The sequence below is a fragment of the Schistocerca serialis genome, chromosome 4, assembly GCF_023864345.2.
Source record: "Schistocerca serialis cubense isolate TAMUIC-IGC-003099 chromosome 4, iqSchSeri2.2, whole genome shotgun sequence".
Classification (NCBI taxonomy): domain Eukaryota; kingdom Metazoa; phylum Arthropoda; class Insecta; order Orthoptera; family Acrididae; genus Schistocerca; species Schistocerca serialis.
In genome coordinates, this window is record NC_064641.1 from 145,913,051 (window position 1) to 145,935,553 (window position 22,503).

The following is a 22,503-nucleotide window of genomic DNA, read 5'->3' on the forward strand; positions in this document are numbered from 1 at the left end:
AAGGCAATGCCAAACTAGCTCCATTAGGACCTTGCCTAGTACGGCGGTGTGGGTCTACCGAATTGTCCCCTATGCTCCTTGGAGTATGGGACATCATCATCATCATCATCATCATCACCACCGATTATTTCAGATTGTTCCATTTGAAATCATTACCCTCCTCCATTTGTCATTTAGTTTGTTATTGGTTGATTTGTAAGCATTATAATAATTATAATTACTGTTTTTATTTGTAGTTTTAGTAATTACTTGTTCTCTATATCAGCTCTTATTTCCCCAATTCTTTCTTTTCATTGTGAATTTAATGAATTATGTGATTGCATGAATCATTAATTTATTTGTTACTTCTAATTAACGTAATTTGACAGAGGAAACACCATTTGGAGGACAAAGAGGAACTGCAGGCAAAACTAATGAAAGACAGTGAGATTCGCAAGAAGAAACTCCATAAGTGGGATGAAAAATGCAAACAGAAGCTTAAGCCAGAATTGGTAAGAAAAATGAAACTGATCACTTCATATTAGTTTTAAGAGATTCATTATAGGTGCACTAAACTTATACTTCGATTGTTAGAGAAATGTTACATAGATTCACATTTTGTGTATAATGGTTAAAAGTAATCTCTTAGTTCTCATATTACTCTATACTGCTTAAAGTTTTTCTGTGGTTTGTGATCTGTAAAATCATTTGCAAATTGTGGACTCAATGTATCTGAATTTGGCTCCCTTCTTTAAGGTAGTAACTTTCTTCATACATTGTAAAAAAAGAAACAGAATAACTTCATTAATTTTTGATGCTCTATTTGTCTCTCATGTTGTTGTGGACTTGTCATAGCCTCTTTCATCAATAAACTATTTGTGGCAATGTAATCATTTTATATTGCCTGTAAATCTGGGTGAACGGAGCAGAACTGATTACAACAATGTACTTTGTTATTATGTAATGCTAATGTAGCTTGATGCATTAATACTGATCTAGTTAACCTACTTACACTTCAAAGGCCACTTCTAAGCAGTTGCAATAATCCTCAGTATATTGCAAGTCAATTTTGGAACACTGTTGACAATGTCTGTCTGTTGTCAGTAGTGCAGGATCAGTAATAAAGAATCATAATTTTTTATTCAGCATTGATCATTTTACAATGAAATAGGCTTCATCATTATAGTAAAATACATGGTGCAGTAATATGTACGGGTACATAATAATAAAATAAACTAATGTCAGTTAACTATTGTATACATATTAAGCACAGCAATAATAAAATATACTAGGCCTACTGCCATTGATAAACACAATTCACTGCATTCCAATATCTGCTAGCAAATGTGAGAGGGGATTTTTCTCAAATTAAAATTGTTTTAACTCCTTTAAGGGCATTACTGCACCTGGATATAGTTGACAACTTGATGTTCATCAAATTAGTAGGATATTGAATGAAATTTTCACTGTGCAGATTTTCACTGTGCAGCAGAGTGCGCACTGATATGAAACTTCTTTGCAGGTTAATACTGTGTGCCAGACTGAAACAAGGTACTGGCAGAAGTAAAGCTGTGAAGATGGGTCATGAGTCATGCTTGGGTGGCTCAGTTGGTAAAGCACTTGCCCAAGAAAGGCTAAGGTCCCAAGTTTAATTCTTGGTCTGGTTTTGATCTGCCAGGAAGTTAAGTAGGACCTTCTTTACATCTGTCCTCCCCAACTCTTTATGTGGAGACCTTGTTCCTGAAAGGAAGTCACTTGGCTACAGATAGTAAAAATAAAGAGTAGAAGCAGGAGAAATATGATAGTTATTTTCTGATACCAATTTGGATCAGTAAAACTTCCAGGTATTTACATTAACTCCAAACTCCACTGGGAGGGACATATCACGTATATGACAAAATATATCTCAGATGTCATGCCTCATTTTGAAACTAAGGGATTTAGTGAGCTTGTATCACCTTAGGGTGACATACTTTGGACTGTTCCAGTCACATACGCCATATGGTCTGATTGTATGGGGAAACTCCCCTAACATCAAGAATACTTTAAAAATACAGAAAAGAAGTCCTATGTATAATGTGTAAAACAGGTCGTTACACTGTCATCCTCCTTTTTCCAGTCTCAGAATAGTCACAATTATAAATATATACATATATGTGTCTGATTAACTTCTCATGGTTGGGATTCACAGTCATATAATATTTCTTAAAAGACATCATAATTGCCATTGACTGTATAAAATATTTATTGTTACTATTGCAATTTTGGCCTTATGGCCATTTTCAAGTAACACTGCAAAGTTACATTCTGTCAGAATATAAAACTATGTGACACGAGTACATGTTGTCATCAAAAGGCTGCATTTTGATGACAACATGTACTCATGTCAGATAGTTTTATATTCTGACAGAATGTAACTTTGCAGTGTTACTTGAAAATTGCCATAAGGCCGAAATTGCAATAGTAATAATAAATATTTTATACAGTCAACGGTGACTATGATGTCTTTTAAGAAATATATGTGTCTGATTAAAAATAATTCAGAATTTGTTACTGGGAAGGGGGGGGGATTCATGAACACAATACCAGAGCTAAGGCTAATTTAGATATACCAAGGCACAGGTTAACAAGAACAAAGCAAACCCACTCAAAATTTTCAATACCAATCTATGTTTGGTCTACAGATCGAAATTTTTTTGAAATTAAGTGGCACAGCTGACTATCAGATCACCCATTATACCATATTAATGAATTCTTCTATGATGGACCACAACAATTTGCCTTCTGTCAAAGTCATTTATGTAAGTGGATTTCCTTACTTGCAGTCCGTATCATTGCTAGAATGATCCCCCGTTTGACTCTGCTCACTTATGTATTTTCCTTACATCATATACCTGCAATGCTATCAAGTGGCATTCGGTCTTGCAGTGGGCAATGGTCATAATGATCTGTCTCATCAGTGTATGTATTGACACGTAAGTGAAAGAATCTCTGGGTCCTTCAGCAGACTACTACAAGATGTTCAGTTTTCTACTTTACACCATATTATTATTGTATACTTCTACAGAATAATTACATGTTTTACCTTAGCTGTATTGCACTAGAAGACTATGCCATAGGAAAGCATTAAGTGCAAATACGTAAAGTGTTCTGGAAATCCCATGCACAGGTGAACACAGGAATAAGTTTTTCGTAACTGACAAAGGAACTTCTTATAATTGTTTTATAAGGACCTAATTTTACATATTGAAGTATGTAATTGATTCTGATCAAAGGATTCTTGACTACATTTTATGCAATGTGCAATGTTAAAATGTCAGTAAATGTTCTTAATCTGATTCTGAATATTGCAGAAAGTGTGTGTCCATGCAGTTTTAAAGTGGGCTCTTCCCTTCTATTTTGTCTCTCTCTCTCTCTCTGTCTATGTTTGTTTGTGTGTGTGTGTGTGTGTGTACTGTTATGGTGTAGCAAGTGTACTATCTGCGACTTTTCATTTATATTGTATACACTGATGAGCCAAAACATTATGACCACATGCTTAATAGCTTGTTTGTCTGCCTTTGGAATGAAATACTTCACTGACTGTTCATATCAGGAATTCAACAGTTTGTTGGTAGGTTTGCAGAGGTATGTGGCATTAGATGTCTATGCACAGGTCATGTAATTCATGTAAATAATGGTCTGCTGATATGTGTACGTTGGTGATGGTACCTGATAGTGACCCAGATGGGTTCTATAGGCCTTACATCAGATGAATTTGGTTGCTGAGACATCAATGTGAGTTCACTATAATCCTCCTCGAATCACTGTAGTGTGGTTGTGGCTCCAAGTCATGGATAGTTATACTGCTGAAAGATGACATCACCGTCAGGAAAGACATCAAGCAAAGGGATGCAGGTGATTCGCAGCTGTCAGAATGTCTTCGATTACTACAAAATGCCCCACATAATCACAGGAGAATATCTCCCATAACATAATACTGTGCCCATCAGCCCATGTATGTGGTGCACTGCATGTTTCGAGCCACTGTTCACCTCATTAATGGCGTTTGGGAGACGGCCATTGACCTTGTGTAGGAAAAATGTGATTCACTTGAAGAGCCAACATGTTTCCATTGATTGATGGTTGAATCTCAATGGTCCCAAGCTCACTGTAGCCATAATTGATGATGTCATGGGGTCAACATGTGAACACGTAGGGATGGTCTGCTGTGGAGCTCCCTGTTCGACAATGTGTGGTGCATGGTGTGCTCCGAAACACTTGTGCATGCACCAGCATTGTGGTCTTTCAGCAGAGATGCCACAGATCACCATCTATCTTACTTTACTTAGCAGACAAGCCTCCAAACCCCATATTCAGTGAAGAGTCATGGATGTCCAGCCATTTAGTGCCTAGTGGTAGTGTCACTGTTCTTGTACGTCTCTCCATAGACAGTCATGACAGTAGCACATGAATATTCAAATGTTTTCGAGATACTCATTCACAGACTCTGCGTAATAATAATCAGCCCTTTGTCAAAGTTACCTGTCTCAATGGATTTCTCCATCTGCAGCCCATATTTTCACTAGGGTGATACCTGTCTATGTCTGCTCCACTTACATACTTTTGTTAACATGTCACATGCCCATAGTGCCACAAGGCAGCATCCAGACATTGTTGTAGACAGTGGTCATAATGTTTTGGCTTATTAGTGTAAGGCAATATAAGATCACCTACTAACTAATTATTGAAACTGGAACAAGCAGAGAAGGGCCTGCAGAAATATGGAAGGTGGCTGATGTTCTAATTAGGCAGTTCATTCCAAAAGCACACAAAATTCAATGGTAAGGAAGAAAATTCAGTAAACAGACCTAGATATTGGTGACTCATTGAGTCAAGGAATATGTGTATGTGTATGTGAAGAGTTAAAAGTAATGTAGATATGTTTTAAAACTAAAATGTTGTGTGAATACCAAATATATGTGCTAAGAATTACATTTAGTCTGAATAAGTAATTATCAATAAATACATAAATTACAGGTTGATGGAACTGAGAGCAGACGGGCTTCTCATTTAGCTCAGAGGGCACTAGAAATGAGACTAGAACTGGAAGATGATGTAAAAAAAGCAAATCAGCTTATCCTCAGCACCAAATGCCATGCCATTCGGGATGCTCAAGTGCTGGAGAAGACGCTTATGCGGCAAGTTAACATTTTCTTGACAATACCTAAATGAGAGCATAAGCTAAGGATTTAGATACTTGAGTGTTACTTCAAGAATTACTTTTTCCTGAGATTAACATTTCTATATGAGCATGACTAACTAGTCATACATCGTTTTACTTTTCTACAAGTTTTGCTTTTATCTCTCATTACTTTGATCTTCAGGTGTACGTGCTAGTGTAATTTTTATACTGTGAGACCATATTGTTTTGTGGAATGATTTTGAGCATGGTGCAAAGAGTCTAAACAACATATTCATGTGGGAAAAGGAGCAATAAGAAGACAGAGCAAAAAGAAAATAGCTGAACACTACAATGAGGACTTTTCAGAAACCCCTGAATTCAATCATTTGATGTTCATAGTGAATAATTTCTGACTACATTATGTGGAGTATTGCATTGTTTGTTCATTATTCTTCTGTTTCATGATTTACAATGACTGAATGATCATACAGACTGCATCTGGAAAACCATCCAGCAGTTTGATGTACTGATCCTTCAAATTCTGTGCATTTCTATGTGGCAGTTTGCATTCCAGGTATAATGACGTGATGTTAGCTATACTATCATTTAGTAATTCACTCATCATGTACCGTGGATCTTAATTAGCAACTGATCAATTTGATATGGTCAGTGGTCAGATCTCATATACTAGTATATTTATCTTTATTTAGTAAACATTAAAATGTATAATAGTTATGCACCTATTATTGATATTAGTCTATCTTGTACACTGTTTCCTTCTGTCATTAATATTCATTCAAATTTGATTGCTCTCAGGAACATCAAATGAGTCAGCCATCAGAAAATGAACCAGACATTAATACATTAGTAATATTCAGTAATGTATTCATTTCTCGGATGTCTCTTCATCACCACCACTGTCTTCTGCTTATAATAATTTACAACTACAGATTATTGCCTGCTGCTACTACTACTACTACTACTACTGCTACTCTTAGTTATGGTAGTATTATTGCTATTAATGTTTGTAGCCTGCCAACTTTACACTCAGCGCATTAATTCACAAAAGCTCCCTTGTATAATTTTCTATATAATTTTTTTTTTCAGGAGTGTTACGCCAACAAGGTACGCGGGAGAGCTGTTGTGAATTTGGGTAGTAGGAGAGAGAGGAATAAGGGGTTGCCATAAAGTTGTAATAATCGTCTCAATCAAAATAAGTTACATAAGTAATTTTTTATGTAAATGCTTTAGGGTTAAAGGATACCACTCAGTGAAAAGCAGAAGCATTGAGTTGTTGATAGGCACACACAAAAGAAAGAAAACTTTTCAGCTTTCAGATTTGTCCTTTGATGTATGCCCCCACATGATGCCAACTAGACAGACAGTGCGAATGCTCTTTTGAAATAATGGACTGGACTAGTTGTGGGGTGGGGGTGGGGGGGGGTGGGGGGGAAGGGGGTAGTGTCAGGTGGGGTGGCTGGAGGAAGAGGGAAGTGGGAGGCAGGGTGAGGGACAGCCATGTCATACCCAACTCTGCGGCAAACACTGCACAGCATTTTGTATTGGTATGCCTACCAACCAGCTGTCCATCAGCATGAATGGCCACTGCCAAATTGTTGTCAAGAAAAAAGCTGACCACCTGGTGGCACAGAGTGCTCAATCTTAATGGCGAGCCACCTTTATCCTTCTCTCCACCACCAGCTTCTATGATCTACGCAGATGGGAGTTACCCTTACAACCTTACAACATATCTTCCACTTCTGTAACTGTCCAGGACTCAATCTCAGGTAGCCAGCTCTCCCCCCACCCTCCAGCCAAAAGTTACCCCTCCTATGTGCTGTCACCCCTTCCCAGTTCACATTCCCATGCCACCTTCAGGCTGTGCCATTTCACACTAGCATCTACAATCATGCCAGAGTGTATACCTGCCAACCCTCCCTCCCACTTTCCTAGCCAGCAAACCATCTGTCTTCCGCTGAGCCGTAACCACCAACCCCATTCATTTCCCTGCCTCCCTCTCCCTTCTACTGAGCACCATGTAAGGGCGAAGCCATTTGCATATATGTGTGTGTGTGTGTGTGTGTGTGTGTGTGTGTGTTTGTGTATTTTACTAAAGAATAAACCTGAAAGCTAATAAGTTTTCTTTCTTTTGAACACTTCTGCGTTTTGGTGAGTTGTCTCCTTTAATCCCAAAGTATTTATGTTCTACAAGAACTTTCCTACAATAGTAATTAATTTTTTGTTTGTTTGGAGGTACATGTATACAGTCCTGCTACACACTGAAATTCCCTCTAGTGGCTAGCATGGCTACCTCTGGATCATGGGGTCTGGAGTTCGATCTCCGGGTCAGGGATTTTCTCCGCCCAGAGACTGGGTGTTTGTGTTGTCCTCATCATCTCATCATCATTTGGGAAGTAGTGAGATTGTAACTGGAAAAATTGAGAACTTATATGGGCACTGATGACCACAATGTAGAGCACCCTACAAACCAACATCGTCATCATCATCTGAAATTTCCACACCACATTACTGTAGTGTGCCACTAGAGGAGCCAAAATGAAATGATGCAGCTCATTGGTAAAATGGAATATCATGCGGTTATTTGTTTTCTACTTTTGAAGGAGATCAACAATCTGTACTGACTTTGTGGAAGTGCACAGCAACAGTGTGCTAACATGTGACACAGTAGTTAAGTGATGCAGATTCTTCCAGTGTGGTCAAACATGTGGAATGACAAAGAATGAAGTCAAAGATATTTCTCTCTGCAGAACCAGGAATGCAAGAGAAGTGGGTACCCTGTTATTTAAAGACCGGTGTGTGACAATGGAGGAGCTAATACAAAAAATGAAAAATCAGTCACGAATCAGTTTTCATCTTGTGTGGTATTTTGATCATGACAGAGGCCACTGGCCGGATTCTGCGAGTGCTGAAACCCATTGAAAAAGTCCACAAAGTGAGGCAGCAGCAGAAATGTTGCAGCTGTGTAAGACCAACCCAGGTGACTTCCATAGCCACTAATCGCTGTGGATGTGTTGGGTGCATCACTATGATCCAGAGACAAAGGAGCAAATCAGTAGTTGATGCACCACCACTGAAAAAGGCGAAGATTTGACCTTCACTGGGCAACTTTATGCTGAGTGGTTTGTGGGACTGTCATTGTGTGATCTTAACAGGTAATGATGATACTGGGCAAACAGTGGTAGAACCTTAATACTGAACCTCCTGGCAAGTTTATGGGAGGCTGCCAAAACAAGCATCAGAGGAAGTTCTCCAAGGCATGTTTTTTCTGCACAACACTCCCCTAGTTCACTCAACACAGGACACAGTCACACATGCTGCTTCCTTGTGCTTCCAAACTTACCTCACTCCCTTTATTCTCTTGACATACCACCCAGTGACTTCTTCCTCTTTCCTGATATGAGGAAACCATTGAGTGGCTGGCATTTCCGGAATGGCAGTGGGGTGAATTTGAGTCCCAGCCTGACACACACACACACACACACACACACACACACACACACACACACACATACAGTTTCAATTTGCCAGGAAGCTTAGAAACAGAATCCACTCTGCTTTACAATAAAAGATTCTAAAAAGATTCATTCTGAATGGAAACTCTTGGTTTTCTGTCTCTCTCTCTCTCTCTCTCTCTCTCTCTCTCTCTCTCTTTTCCCAGTAAGGTCACTCTTTTGCACACAGTCCATACTTTCTCCATAGCTTGTTGAATCTGTATACAACTAGAAATACATTCCTAGCTGTTCATTTTTGGCCCTCTTTCTTGACCTGTTGAAATTCTGAAGACAAGTTTTGGTGTGGCAGATACTAAGCGTGTGTGAATTTTGGATGCTGGATTTTCAATTCTAGGTTCCAGAGGTGTGGCAGCTTCCAACCATCAACCAGCCTCTTGGAGGATACAGACAGCCACAGATTGAACACCAGTAGTATACTGAATTTGCTAGTAGATATTGCTGACATTGTGTGTTATTTTTCCCCAAACCCAAAATGTGTGTGTGTCATGAGGATGACTATGATGAATGTTTGTACTGTGTAGTATTATTTGTCTTTTCTTGTTATGGATAAGTATGGAATGAAACTGAGGAACAAAGTGCAACCTGTTGCCAGCTTAAAGCACACTTTTCGAGAATAGCACTGGCAGGGCCACTAAGCTTTAAGTCCCCGTCTAATGTACAGATCACCATCAGTAGTTTAAGTACCTTCCTCACATGATGAACTCCAGAATGGTAAAGAATTTAACACAGGACATTCTACATACATACTGCGCAAACTACTGTGAAGTGCGCAGCAGTTGGTACATTATTTGGTGATCAGGAGCTGTGTAGCACCACTGCTCCTCAACTCCCCAATCACATTTTGATGATGTAAGTATCTTTCACTTCCAGGGTTTCCTGGTTTCAGTTTCAAATCAGTGCACTCACCATTGGAGAACAGAAATTCATTCTGGAAACAATTCCCTAAGTAATTCCTCTACAATTGCACTATGCTGTAGTCTGAGAAGGTGGGCAGAACATCTGAGAAGTTTGGAAAGTAGGAGAGAGATGCTAGTGGAAGTAAAGGTGTGAGGATGGGTTGTGTGTCATGCCTGGATAACTCAGTGTATAGAGCATTTGCTCACAAAAGGCAGAGGTACTCAGTTCATTTTGTGATCCGGCACAGTGTTATAATCTGCCAGGAAGTTTTAAGATTTCTGTTGACTACCTTTAGGTTGAATACTGCCCCATCAGATGTTTAATAACCCCAGCAATGCAGGCAGATGTATTGAAGTATACTGGTTAATTTTTCGTCACTGCCCCTATTTTGTCACAAGGTTTATACATTATGTGTGCCCAGAGCAGTCGCAATTTTTAATTGTCAATGTAATCTGTACTTTTTTGTGTAAATTAGTTCCACTATTGAAGATGGTGGTTTGATGAACCCCCTGTCAGGCAATTAAGTTTGATTTGAGAGTATGCATGTCGTTTAGGTTATGACACTTTTTGTTTCTTCCAATATTGGTTTTGAGCTGTGGGAACTAATCCTGTAAAGAACCTTGTAGTAGATGTGAGAATGGAGAGAGAACAAATATGAGAAAATGTGAGCAGCTTTTATACATATTGCTTGGTAGCATGGTGATGCTGGTAGCTCTGTAAGTGTTTAACTTTGCAGTGCACATCACAGCTATTGAGTGAGGGAAAATAAGGGGAACAGAAGAAGAAGGCAGGAATGCATGGTCCAGTGAAGTAACAAAACAGAGAATAGATGCATTTTTAACAACACAGGCTATTTATGAAGATAGAAAAACCGACATATATATTATTAGACAAAACATAAAGAGAAATATATGATCTGTACACAGTTGAGATGCAATTTGCATGGCAAAGGTCTCAGTTCATTAATTTGAGTACAGAAACAAACATATGTTAAGTTCATAAGGCGGAGCCTCCACTAAGATTTACACAAGTTTGAAAGTTCAAGGGAAACACTATATGCCTGTCCCTAGCAGAGGCCACAGGAAATGGTGAGTAAAACTAAAAAAAGACATAATGGCTAGGCACCATCACGCGTGCGGGAAGAGAATTCAACAGGTCTGTCCTTGTGGATGCATGGCACAGGCACAAAGCAGTAAAATATACAGCGTGTTTATCTGTGCCACTGCACATGGAATTAAGGCCCTCCAGAAATCAGGAAGTGGCTCTCCAAAGCAAGTTGGAAAAGCTAAAACTGCTGAATTGCAACTGTTTCTGCTCAGACAGCAATGGCACTCGCAAACTGTCTGCCCTAAGCAACACACAAGGCTTACTCAACAGATTTGTCCTCAAATAATCATTATGTGGTGGCTCTTGGGCCTTCATTGAAAGCTCTGGTTTACAGACAAAAGCACTGGTTCACAAATAAAAGCACTGGTTCACAAATGAAAGGTCAGGTACACAAATGAAAGGAGGACCATTTGCATAGATGCTACATCAGTAATTCAGTTCTAGCACATGCTGAAGAATGCCTGCCTTGCACATGGATGGGAATGGTGGGCAGAAGCCCCAGTTTGGTAGCTTGCAGTAGTGGGGAGAAGGACATTTCTGTTGGTAGATGTTCACTTGGCATGAGTGCAACTGCAAGCGGGGAGTCATCTGCTAGAGAAGACTGTGGGACTCACAGAATTTTATAATTTAGGGAGGCATCACACAGTTCCCACTCCCCCACTCCCCCCCTCCACTGCCCCCTACCCCATCTTGGTGAGAGGACGACATCAGCGTAACAACGTCAGATGCAGCTCCAGGTTATGAAACACTAGTGTGGGTGTTGTGGCGATGAGTGTTGTTGATGATGGCATGGGTGGGTGTCAGGTGAGGTTTGCAGTACCTGACAGCCTGATGTTAACAGCTGGCGTGTTGACAATGGGGTTTGGTAGTGCAGAGTGCAGTAGGAGAAAACAACTGGCCACCACTGGGAGTTGGGGTGGTGTAATGGTTATAGCGATGATGTACTGTGCATGGTGGCGGGCAGTAGTCCGGAACACATGATGGTTGACTGGCACGGTGGTGCGCTGGACCACATGGTCAAAGGTGCACTTGTTGAGATGCGACATGGGGCTGCAATTCAGGAAAGAAGCTGCTGCATGGCACAGAGGCAGGTGTGGAGGAGGCGTTGGGCAGTATGAGGAACTACAATGTGCTGCAGTCTCACTTAGTGCGAGTTGGGGCATGGGTATTTGGGCAGGTCGGTCTCAAATGGTTCAAATGGCTCTAAGCACTATGGGACTTAACATCTGAGGTCATCAGTTCCTGAGACTTAGAACTACTTAAACCTAACTAACCTAAGGACATCACACACATCCATGCCCGAGGCAGGATTCGAAGCTGTGACTGTAGCAGCTGTGTTGTTCCGGACTGAAGCACCTAGAACCAATCGGTCACAGCGGCCGGCCCAGGTGGGGCATGTATGGCTAAGCACTACATGGCCAGCATGTATGGTTTAGTGGTTACTGGAGTATGCAGGTGCCAGAAATTCCTGCTGCTCCTGTTTCTGCCATCTGCCAGATCCCCTAGTCAGAGGCTGACATGGCAGTGGGGTATGGTGTTGACTCTGAGGTGCTGGTGTGTTTGGAGTCGTGGCAAGGGCTGCAGGGCTGCTGAAGGTGCAGTGTCTGTGAATCCATTGGGTGGCGGCAGTGAGGTGTTGGGCTCAGTGTCAGGCTCCATGTGCTTGAAAAGTGGCAGTGGGAGGGAAAGTGTAGGGGAGTGAGATGGCTTGATCTGGATCCCAGGTGCTGGTTGGTGGTTCGGCGGCACTGGTGGAGATTGTGTCAAGAGTGGTGCTGGTGGTGTTGGGTGTGGCACTGATGTTAGCATCAACAGTGACATCATCGGCATTGGAAGTGGGCAGGGAGACCTCAACTGTTGGCAGTGTATGGGCAGTGCAGAGGATGAGCACCTAAGCTGACTTTAACCTGTGAATGGACACAACTGATGGGACATCATGGAGATGCATGGTAAATGTTTTGTCATTTTGTTGTAAAATGATGTGAATACTTGAGTATTGTGGGCAAAGTGGGGACTGGCTGGCATTGATGCATAGTATCACATGAGTGCATGGTGCAAGGTTCCGCTTTCCAGTGAACCAATGAAAAGGTGAGGGAACAAATTTTTGGTAACACTAACTATTTATTGAAATAGACAAACTAATATATATTATTTAACAAAAACGTGAAGTGGGAGATATAACGTGTACACAGTTACTGTGCAATTTGCGCAGCAAAGGTTCTCGGTTCATCAGTACCGGAGAAACAAACACATGTTAAATTCATAGGTGGGGCCTTCACTAAGATGTGCGGAAGTTTGCAAGTTCAATGTAAACACTAAAAGTTCATCCCTAGCAGAGGTCATAGGAAATGTAACAGTAAAAGGGACACAGTGTGTAGGTTCTGTCATGCATGAAGGAATATCCAAAACTGCATGAGAATTGTATGGGATGGTCCACATGGACTTTCAGTGCTGGCACAAAGTAGTACAGTGTACAGGGCGTTTACCTGCATCACTGCACATGGGATTAATGGCCTCCAAAAAGTGGAAGGTAGCTCTCTAAAGTGACTTGGGAAAGCTAAAGGAGATGTAGCATGTGAGCCATAAACTGCAGATTTCAACTGGTCCTGCTGGGAAAGCTAAGGCACTCACAAGCTATCTGCCCTAAGCAATGCACAAGGCTGACTCACCAGATTTGTCACTGAACAATCATCATGTGGCAGTCCTTGGGTCCTCATTGCTCCACAAACAAAAGCTCTTGTTCAAAAATGAAAGTTCAAATTCACAAATGAAAGATCTGGTTCACAAATGAAAGGAGAAGCATGTGTACGGATGCTGCACCAAGGATTCGTTACCAACAAACACTGAAGAATGCCTACCTTGCACACAGACAGGAATTCTGGGCAGAAGCCATGTTAGGCAGATTGTGATAGTGGGAGGGGGGAAGCCATTTCTGTTGGTATGTGTCCACTATGACATGGGTGCTTTGGAGAGTGTCTAGATGCAACTGCAAGGATAGAGTTGCCTGCTACAGCAGACTTTGGGACTCGTGAAGTTTTAGACTTTAGGGAGCCACCATAGTAGTTATATTATAGAAGCCCAATTGGAACTCAACAGGCATCTGTGAGCTCCAGCTGAACTTCGAATCCTATAAAATAAAGAATTTTTTTTTCTTTTCCTGGTTTGAGCCATTTATATTATGCACCATACCCACAGTACAGTTATAAAGCAACTACGTTTGAATCGCTCCATGCAGAAGGGGCCTCAGTCCATTGTACCTAATTTCAAGGGGGGGAAAAAAAATCTAGACACTAGAGTTTGAGGTCAAAGCTAAGAGAAAAAATATATGTTGTTTATCGACCGAATATCAAGGTCCTTTACAGAGTTCCTTCAATGCTGGATTATTCAGTAACCAGTAATCTATCCCCAATGCTTCAAAGAATGTAATCCCCATGTGCAAAACAGCTTCAAACACCTGAGTACTTTTCAAATGAGTTCTCATGTTAAATATTTAATATTAAGCATGTATGTCCTTTATGCTTGAAGATGAAAAACCCTAATTATGTTGGTTCCATTAGTTTTGGATTGTTCACCCGGAGACTAATGAAAAAATAAAACACACTGGATGAGTATAGTTAGGGTAATTTGCAATCTGTTTTAACAAAAAGTAGTTTTTCACCCATTTCAATGTTTATGACATCAAATCTCCTGAACTGTGAGTAATATAATGATATAATTTTGCATCTTCATTTAGTGGTATATGTGGATACTGCCTGAAAAATGAGTTATGATTAGAGTCAGCAGTAAAGCTGTAATAAAACATCATGCCTGATGTTTTACTTTACTGCATGAAAACTGAAAATGTGCGGGGCATCAGTGAGAAAAATTTTCAGAAAGGTTTGAAATTATGTGTAAAGTTCATTGGAAGCAGGTAAGTGCTCTCATTCTCAAATACTTCATGAATACAGTCAGGGTAATTTGTGTGATGTGATTTATGCTCCTTCAAGACATATACACAGTTTCAGAGTTCAATACTTGTATTATTTCGTTAAACTTTAAATATAAGATTATACCTCTTGATGAGTAGATTATGGCAACATTTTAAATTTCTAATAATTATACGAAATACCAAACATCAAATGTTTGTTATCCCTGAATGCTGTTAGATAGGCAACCTGCAAATGGGACCAGTGTCCATTGCAGCTATTTAGTAACACAGATGACAGTAGTGTTCTCAATGTACTGTGCCATTTAGTATATTTAATATGCCACATATCTAAGTAGGTCATTGTCAGAGACAGGAAAAGAACAATGACAGAACCTTGTAAAATGCCATGTACAGTTATAAAGCAACTACATTTGAATCGCTCCATGCAGAAGGGGCCTCAGTCCATTGTACCTAATTTCGAGGAAAAAAAAAAAAAAAAAAAAAAAATATCTAGACACTAGAGTTTGAGGTCAAAGCTAAGAGAAAAAATATATGTTGTTTATTGACCGAATATCAAGGTCCTTTACAGAGTTTACAGGCATTTAAAGTGTTTTAATTTAGGAAAAAAAGTTTTTTGGAGATGGATTTAAGTCCTTTCTGCATGGACCAAAATAGCTTTTAGAAGTTTCTTGAGGAAAATATAATGATTCATTTATTGCTTTGAGGATATGCTTATAGTTTAGGAATGTGAAATGATCATGAGCATTAGATAAAGCAAAACAACTGGTTTTCAATCAATATTTATTAAGAAAATAACTGAGAAGAAAAACAATTCAATACATCATTTTGAGTTTCTTTAGTCATCTTGCTCTTAACTTTTAACAACGTCATTTGTGGGCCAGTGTGTCAGTTCGTGGTGGAATTCTTCATGTTCATTTGATATATAAGGTAGTAATCTAGCAATGACCTTAATTTTTGCTGCTTTTATTCGAACTTTCCCCATGGGATATGCACAGTTGGGTGGAAAAGTAGAATGTGACATATAGCCAGGTTGAGACAGATGGAATGTGTGTTTCACAATACCATCAACACACTGGGATGTTATTGTACATCCACAGAGTTGGCTACTGTATGAAAAGTGCATCAATGTACTGATTCTGAAATGTACTTTCTGGTCTCATGGTACTGACTTCGGTATAGTTTCTTCTGATATGCAGTTTCTTTTATAAAGAATTGGCCACTAGTTCTTGAAATCCAAGATATCCTCTGTTTTAACTTAACATACTCCAAATTTCACAGATGTGCTACTTTCTATGATCAGTTTGGTTATTTCATGCACATAATATAGTCGATCATGCCTTCTAAGGGTGCGTTTGATTGTAGCAAAATCCCTGTCACAGGGCAGAAAAGAATGATCTCTGACTGGAAAGAATTGCTCGATTTGTTTAAATCGGTCAGTGTCTGTTAAAAATAGAAGCAGCCTTGCTAAAGTATGGTTCTTATTCTGCCATGCACAGTTACTGGAATACAAATGTAGTTATGTAATTTCAGCAGGAATGTCCTGCAGAATTATACAAGAAAGACCTCATTACATCCTTTTCTGGCAATTCCCTCATGATAAATGTATATTTTAGCTTTATTTTTCTCGATATCATGAATGCAAAACACATGCGCAGGTAAAAAGTTCCCTGGACAGGGATCCCCGGTAACTGAATGTTCTGCATAAAATCTATTGCCAGAGATAGTACATGGTGTTTATCTTTCATTTCAGTTTCCACTTCAAGTTTATTATAGAATTTTTTAGCCCGTCTCTTGTGCACCATCAACTCAGCCACTGCACACCGTTTTGTCGCATCATTAATATGGGGATTTCGAATCTTAACTCATAATTCTTCACACAAGCAGCATGCATCTACCTGAGGTTGTCCAAATGACAGGGAGTAGTTTTCATTGAAAAACAAAGCAAATGCCTGAGTATGTTTCTCCTTGAACATTTTATATATCAACTTAATATTGAGTCTTGCATCTAAATACTTAGTTGTTCTCCCACTGTAGTGGCATTCTCTTACTGGGTAGCTATTAATGTGTTCTCTCATGAGTTATCTAACTTCGGCTGACAAAGCGTTTACACTGGGAGTTTTCCCTCTTTTATCATGTGGCCTCTGATCTGATATAGACAGCTTTCTCAGTCGTTTCACTCTCTTGTCAGTTAAAGCTAGAAGAGCCAGAAATGCTTTGTAACATACCTTCCTTTTGGTGTTACTCACAATTACATACTTTGTCGACTTGTCAAATTGAATCGTCTTTTCTAGGTTGACATCACTGGATGTTATGTATGTCTATAAGTGACTGAATATAAACATCTTGTTCATCTTTAGAAGGCAAGTTATGGAGCTGTACTAAAATAGATTCCTTTTCATCTGCACTGATGTCTTGAAAGCACTTGAACCTCTTGTACCTGAAGACATAAAAGAATCCTATGTTGTTGTTGTGGTCTTCAGTCCTGAGACTGGTTTGATGCAGCTCTCCATGCTACTCTATCCTGTGCAAGCTTCTTCATCTCCCAGTACCTACCGCAACCTACATCCTTCTGAATCTGCTTAGTGTATTCATCTCTTGGTCACCCTCTATGATTTTTACCCTCCACGCTGCCCTCCAATACTAAATTGATGATCCCTTGATGCCTCAGAACATGTCCTACCAACTGATCCCTTCTTCTAGTCAAATTGTGCCACAAACTTCTCTTCTCCCCAATCCTTTTCAATACTTCCTCATTAGTTATGTGACCTACCCATCTAATCTTCAGCATTCTTCTGTAGCACCACATTTCAAAAGCTTCTATTCTCTTCTTGTCCAAACTATTTATCGTCCATGTGTCACTCCCATACATGGCTACACTCCATACAAATACTTTCAGAAATAACTTCCTGACACTTAAATCTATACTCGATGTTAACAAATTTCTCTTCTTCAGAAATGCTTTCCTTGCCATTGCCAGTCTACATCTTATATCCTCCCTACTTCGACCGTCATCAGTTATTTTGCTCCCCAAATAGCAAAACTCCTTTACTACTTTAAGTGTCTCATTTCCTAATCTAATTCCCTCAGCATCACCCCAGTTAACTCGACTACATTCCATTATCCTCATTTTGCTTTTGTTGATGTTCATCTTATATCCTCCTTTCAAGACACTATCCATTCCGTTCAACTGCTCTTCCAAGTCCTTTGCTGTCTCTGACAGAATTACAATGTCATCGGCGAACCTCAAAGTTTTTATTTCTTCTCCATGGATTTTAATACCTACACCAAATTTTTCTTTTGTTTCCTTCACTGCTTGCTCAATATACAGATTGAATAACATCGGGGAGAGACTACAACCCTGTCTCACTCACTTCCCAACCACTGCTTCCCTTTCATGTCACTCTACTCTTATAACTGCCATCTGGTTTCTGTACAAATTGTAAATAGCCTTTCGCTCACTGTATTTTACCCCTGCCACCTTCAGAATTTGAAAGTGAGTATTCCAGTCAACATTGTAAAAGCTTTCTCTAAGTCTACAAATGCTAGAAATGTAGGTTTGCCTTTCCTTAATCTAGCTTCTAAGATAAGTCGTAGGGTCAGTATTGCCTCACGTGTTCCAACATTTTTACGGAATCCAAACTGATCTTCCCCGAGATTGGCTTCTACTAGTTTTTCCATTCTTCTGTAAAGAATTCACGTTAGTATTTTGCAGCTGAGACTTATTAAACTGATAGTTCAGTAATTTTCACATCTGTCAACACCTGCTTTCTTTGGGATTGGAATTATTATATTCTTCTTGAAGTCTGAGGGAATTTTGCCTGTCTCATACATCTTGCTCACCAGATGGTAGAGTTTTGTCAGGTCTGGCTCTCCCAAGGCCGTCAGTAGTTCTAATGGAATGTTATCTACTCCGGGGGCCTTGTTTTGACTCAGGTCTTTCAGTGCTCTGTCAAACTCTTCATGCAGTATTGTATCTCCCATTTCATCTTCATCTACATCCTCCTCCATTTCCATAATATTGTCCTCAAGTACTTCGCCCTTGTATAGACCCTCTATATACTCCTTCCAACTTCCTGCTTTCCCTTCTTTGCTTAGAACTGGGTTTCCATCAGAGCTCTTGATGTTCGTGGAAGTGGTTCTCTTATCTCCAAAGGTCTCTTTAATTTTCCTGTAGGCAGTATCTATGTTACCCCTAGTGAGATAAGCCTCTACATCCTTACATTTGTCCTCTAGCCATCCCTGCTTAACCATTTTGCACTTCCTGTCGATCTTATTTTTGTGACGTTTGTATTCCATTTTGCCTGCTTCATTTACTGCATTTTTATATTTTCTCCGTTCATCAATTAAATTTAATATATCTTCTGTTACCCAAGGATTTCTACTAGCCCTTGTCTTTTTACCTACTTGATCCTCTGCTGCCTTCACTACTTCATCCCTCAGAGCTACCCATTCTTCTTCTACTGTATTTCTTTCCCCCATTCCTGTCAATTGTTCACTTATGCTCTCCCTGAAACTCTGTACAACCTCTGGTTCAGTCAGTTTATCCAGGTCCCATCTCCTTAAATTCCCACCTTTCTGCAGTTTCTCCAGTTTTAATCTACAGTTCATAACCAATAGATTGTGGTCAGAGTCCACATCTGCCCCTGGAAATGTCTTACAATTTAAAATCTGGTTCCTAAATCTCTGTCTTACCATTATATAATATATCTGAAATGTTCCAGTATCTCCAGGGTTCTTCCATGTATACAACCTCCTTTCATGATTCTTGAACCAAGTGTTAGCTATGATTAAGTTGTGCTCTGTGCAAAATTCTACCAGGCGGCTTCCTCTTTCATTTCTTAGCTCCAGTCCATATTCACCTAGTATGTATCCTTCTCTTCCTTTTCCTACTGTCGAATTCCAGTCACCCATGACTATTAAATTTTCATCTCCCTTTACTACCTGAATAATTTCTTTTATCTCATCATACATTTCATCAACTTCTTAATTATCTGCAGAGCTAGTTGGCATATAAACTTGTACTACTGTAGTATGCATGGGCTTCGTGTCTATCTCGGACACAATAATGCGTTCACTATGCTGTTTGTAGTAGCTTACCCGCACTCCTATTTTTTATTCATTATTAAACCTATTTCTGCATTACTCCTATTTGATTTTGTATTTATAACCCTATATTCACCTGACCAAAAGTCTTGTTCCTCCTGCCACCGAACTTCACTAATTCCCACTATGTCTAACTTTAACCTATCCATTTCCCTTTTTAAATTTTCTAACCTACCTGCCCGATTAAGGGATCTGACATTCCACACTCCGATCCGTAGAATGACAGTTTTCTTTCTCCTGATAACGACATCCTCTTGAGTAGTCCTCGCCTGGAGATCCGAATGGGGGACTATTTTTCCTCCAGAATATTTTACCCAAGAGGACGCCATCATCATTTAACCATACAGTAAAGCTGCATGCCCTCGGGAAAATTTATGGCCGTAGTTTCCCCTTGCTTTCAGCCATTCGCAGTACCAGCACAGCAAGGCCGTTTTGGTTAGTGTTACGAGGCCATATCAGTCAATCATCCAGACTGTTGCTCTTGCAACTACTGAAAAGTCTGCTGCCCTCTTCAGGAACACGTTTGTCTGGCCTCTCAACATCTACATCTACATCTACATCCATACTCCTCAAGCCATTCCAGTCTCATGTTGGTCGTGGAAAGAAGGATTGTGGTTATGGTTCTAAGTGGGCTTTAATCTCTCTGATTTTATCCTCATGGTCTCTTCACGAGATACCCCTCCGTTGTGGTTGCACCTTAGGTGCGGCTGTCTGTATCACTGAGGCACGCAAGCCTCCCCACCAACGGCAAGGTCCATGGTTCATGGGGGGAAGAATCCTATATGGAAACATATTCTCAATTGATTGCCATACTAGTAGAGGCGATACCAAAATGTGTGCAGTGAACATGAGCAGTGTCATGGTCAGTCCATAATAAAGTTTAGTCCAAACACTAGTTACAGTGTTCAAAAAACTGTCAGTAACACCCAATATAATTAAAAATTACCTGCAGTCACATCCTGTAATTTTAGCTGGTATCCGTTGTCCTTTATAGTTAATATATTCTTGGCTTTTTAGCTTTGCTGTTTTTGAAATATTCCCCTTCCATGTTGAAGGATTCCTTTTCCTTTTCTTCTCTTGTCTACTTTCTTCTTGTCGTGTTACAGTGGCGCCTTCCAACACTTTCGTAAATAAAATTGGAAATATTGCCAACAAACGAATGTGTAGATTAACAACATACACTTTCAGCTGTTTCCTTCCACCGAATAAGTTGTGCAGCTTAGCCAACATGCCCTACACATTGAAGTTAACATTTCCGTGTGAAGTGTCCAACTTCGGGGTGAAATGCAGTTGCTTAGCAAGAAGGGCTTCAGTCCTGGACTGAATTCCTTTCTGCATATAACTCAAAACAAGAAGCTTCAGTTTGTGTATTTCCAAGCACTGGATGGAATACATTTTTGCTCAGAATGATGAGAACAGCCATAAAGATACGATTTCCATCATAATCTCATTTTCACAATTTTGTGACTGAAGCCCTTTCTGCATGGAGCAGTTCATTTGTTCTACTGTCCAACATTATCACTACACTAAGGTAACCTTCTGTTGAGGGTACTGTGTGGAAGTGCTATGGCTAAATTCAAACTGGCAATGCCTGAAGTACAAAATAACTAATCATTGTGAAATGTTGGCCATAAAATATACTGATTAGTTTCAGATGGATGATAAAAGAAAAGGATAGTATTGCAGGATGGTAAACAATGACTCGACCATGCTGTTTACAGACAAGTTACAGGAAAAATGCTGGGGAGAAGTTTACAAAGCATACAGCGTAGAAGCAGAATTTAACTGTTTATTAACAGCATTTTCAGTCTTGTTTTCCCCTAAAACAGACAAGGTTAAAATTGAACAGAAGCGAGGTTAAGTGATAGATAATTTCTGTGATTAAAGTATATTGTTTGAGAAGAAGAGACCCATATCTGAATCAGAGTATAATTGTTTGTCAAGAGTTGAAAATCCATGACCACCAGTATTGTAAAATCTACCAGTACATTTTTGAGAAAGTGAAACACATCATCTGTTACTATAGGTTATCCATCTTTAGCCGACTGCAGTTTAATTAAAAAGAATTACATCAGATACATTTCACTTTTCTGTTTAAAGCATCATCTGTGGTTATGGTGTTTCTTTACATATTCTGCTCCCTCCCTCCTTGCTAGTAGCGGTTGGCATCAAAAGGCTTCATTTCTCACGTGCACTTGACAGTTTTTGCCATTCTGCAGTATTTCCTGCCCTGCATTATTTACACTTCACTTTCTTAAACTGTTTAAATTGTTTCCCATTCACATTAAGAAAGTGAAATGTAAATAATGCAGCACAGGAAATACTGCAGAAAGGCAAAAACTGCCAAGTGCAAATGTGAAATGAAGCCTTTCAATGTCAACCACTGCTAACAAGGAGGGAAGGAGCAGAATATGTAAAGAAACACCAATAACCAAGGAAGATGCTTTAAAAATAAAAGTTAAATGCATCTGGTGTAATTCTTTTAATTAAATTGCAGTCAGCTCAAGACGGATAACCTATATTAGCAGATTGTAACAGCTGCTGTGGAAGATGGCCACGCAAACAAACATATGATAAAACACATCACTATGCACAAAAATAAAACCGTCCAAGAATATGTAAACAACCATTTAAAACATTATCAAACAAGAAACAAAGAAAAATAGTGATACAAATGAAAGTGAGTTCTAGAAAATAGCTTTGACGGCAATGGTAACACTTTCAAATAATTGGTTGCCAAATTCAGTGGTTACTTTGTCACATTGTGAGCAAACATTGCACCAGTAGCTGTA

At 39.6% G+C, this 22,503-nt stretch overlaps 1 protein-coding gene across 1 annotated transcript in view; it reads left to right on the forward strand.

Moving 5' to 3' along the window:
* The first annotated feature begins 365 nt into the window (after positions 1 to 365).
* Positions 366 to 22,503, forward strand: part of LOC126474885 (cilia- and flagella-associated protein 45-like) — a 93,894-nt gene continuing 71,756 nt past the window's right edge. The window contains exons 1-2 of the mRNA XM_050102378.1: positions 366 to 491; positions 4,999 to 5,163. Coding sequence (XP_049958335.1) covers positions 414 to 491; positions 4,999 to 5,163 — 243 coding nt within the window. The 5' untranslated portion in view covers positions 366 to 413. The remainder of the gene's footprint in view (positions 492 to 4,998; positions 5,164 to 22,503) is intronic.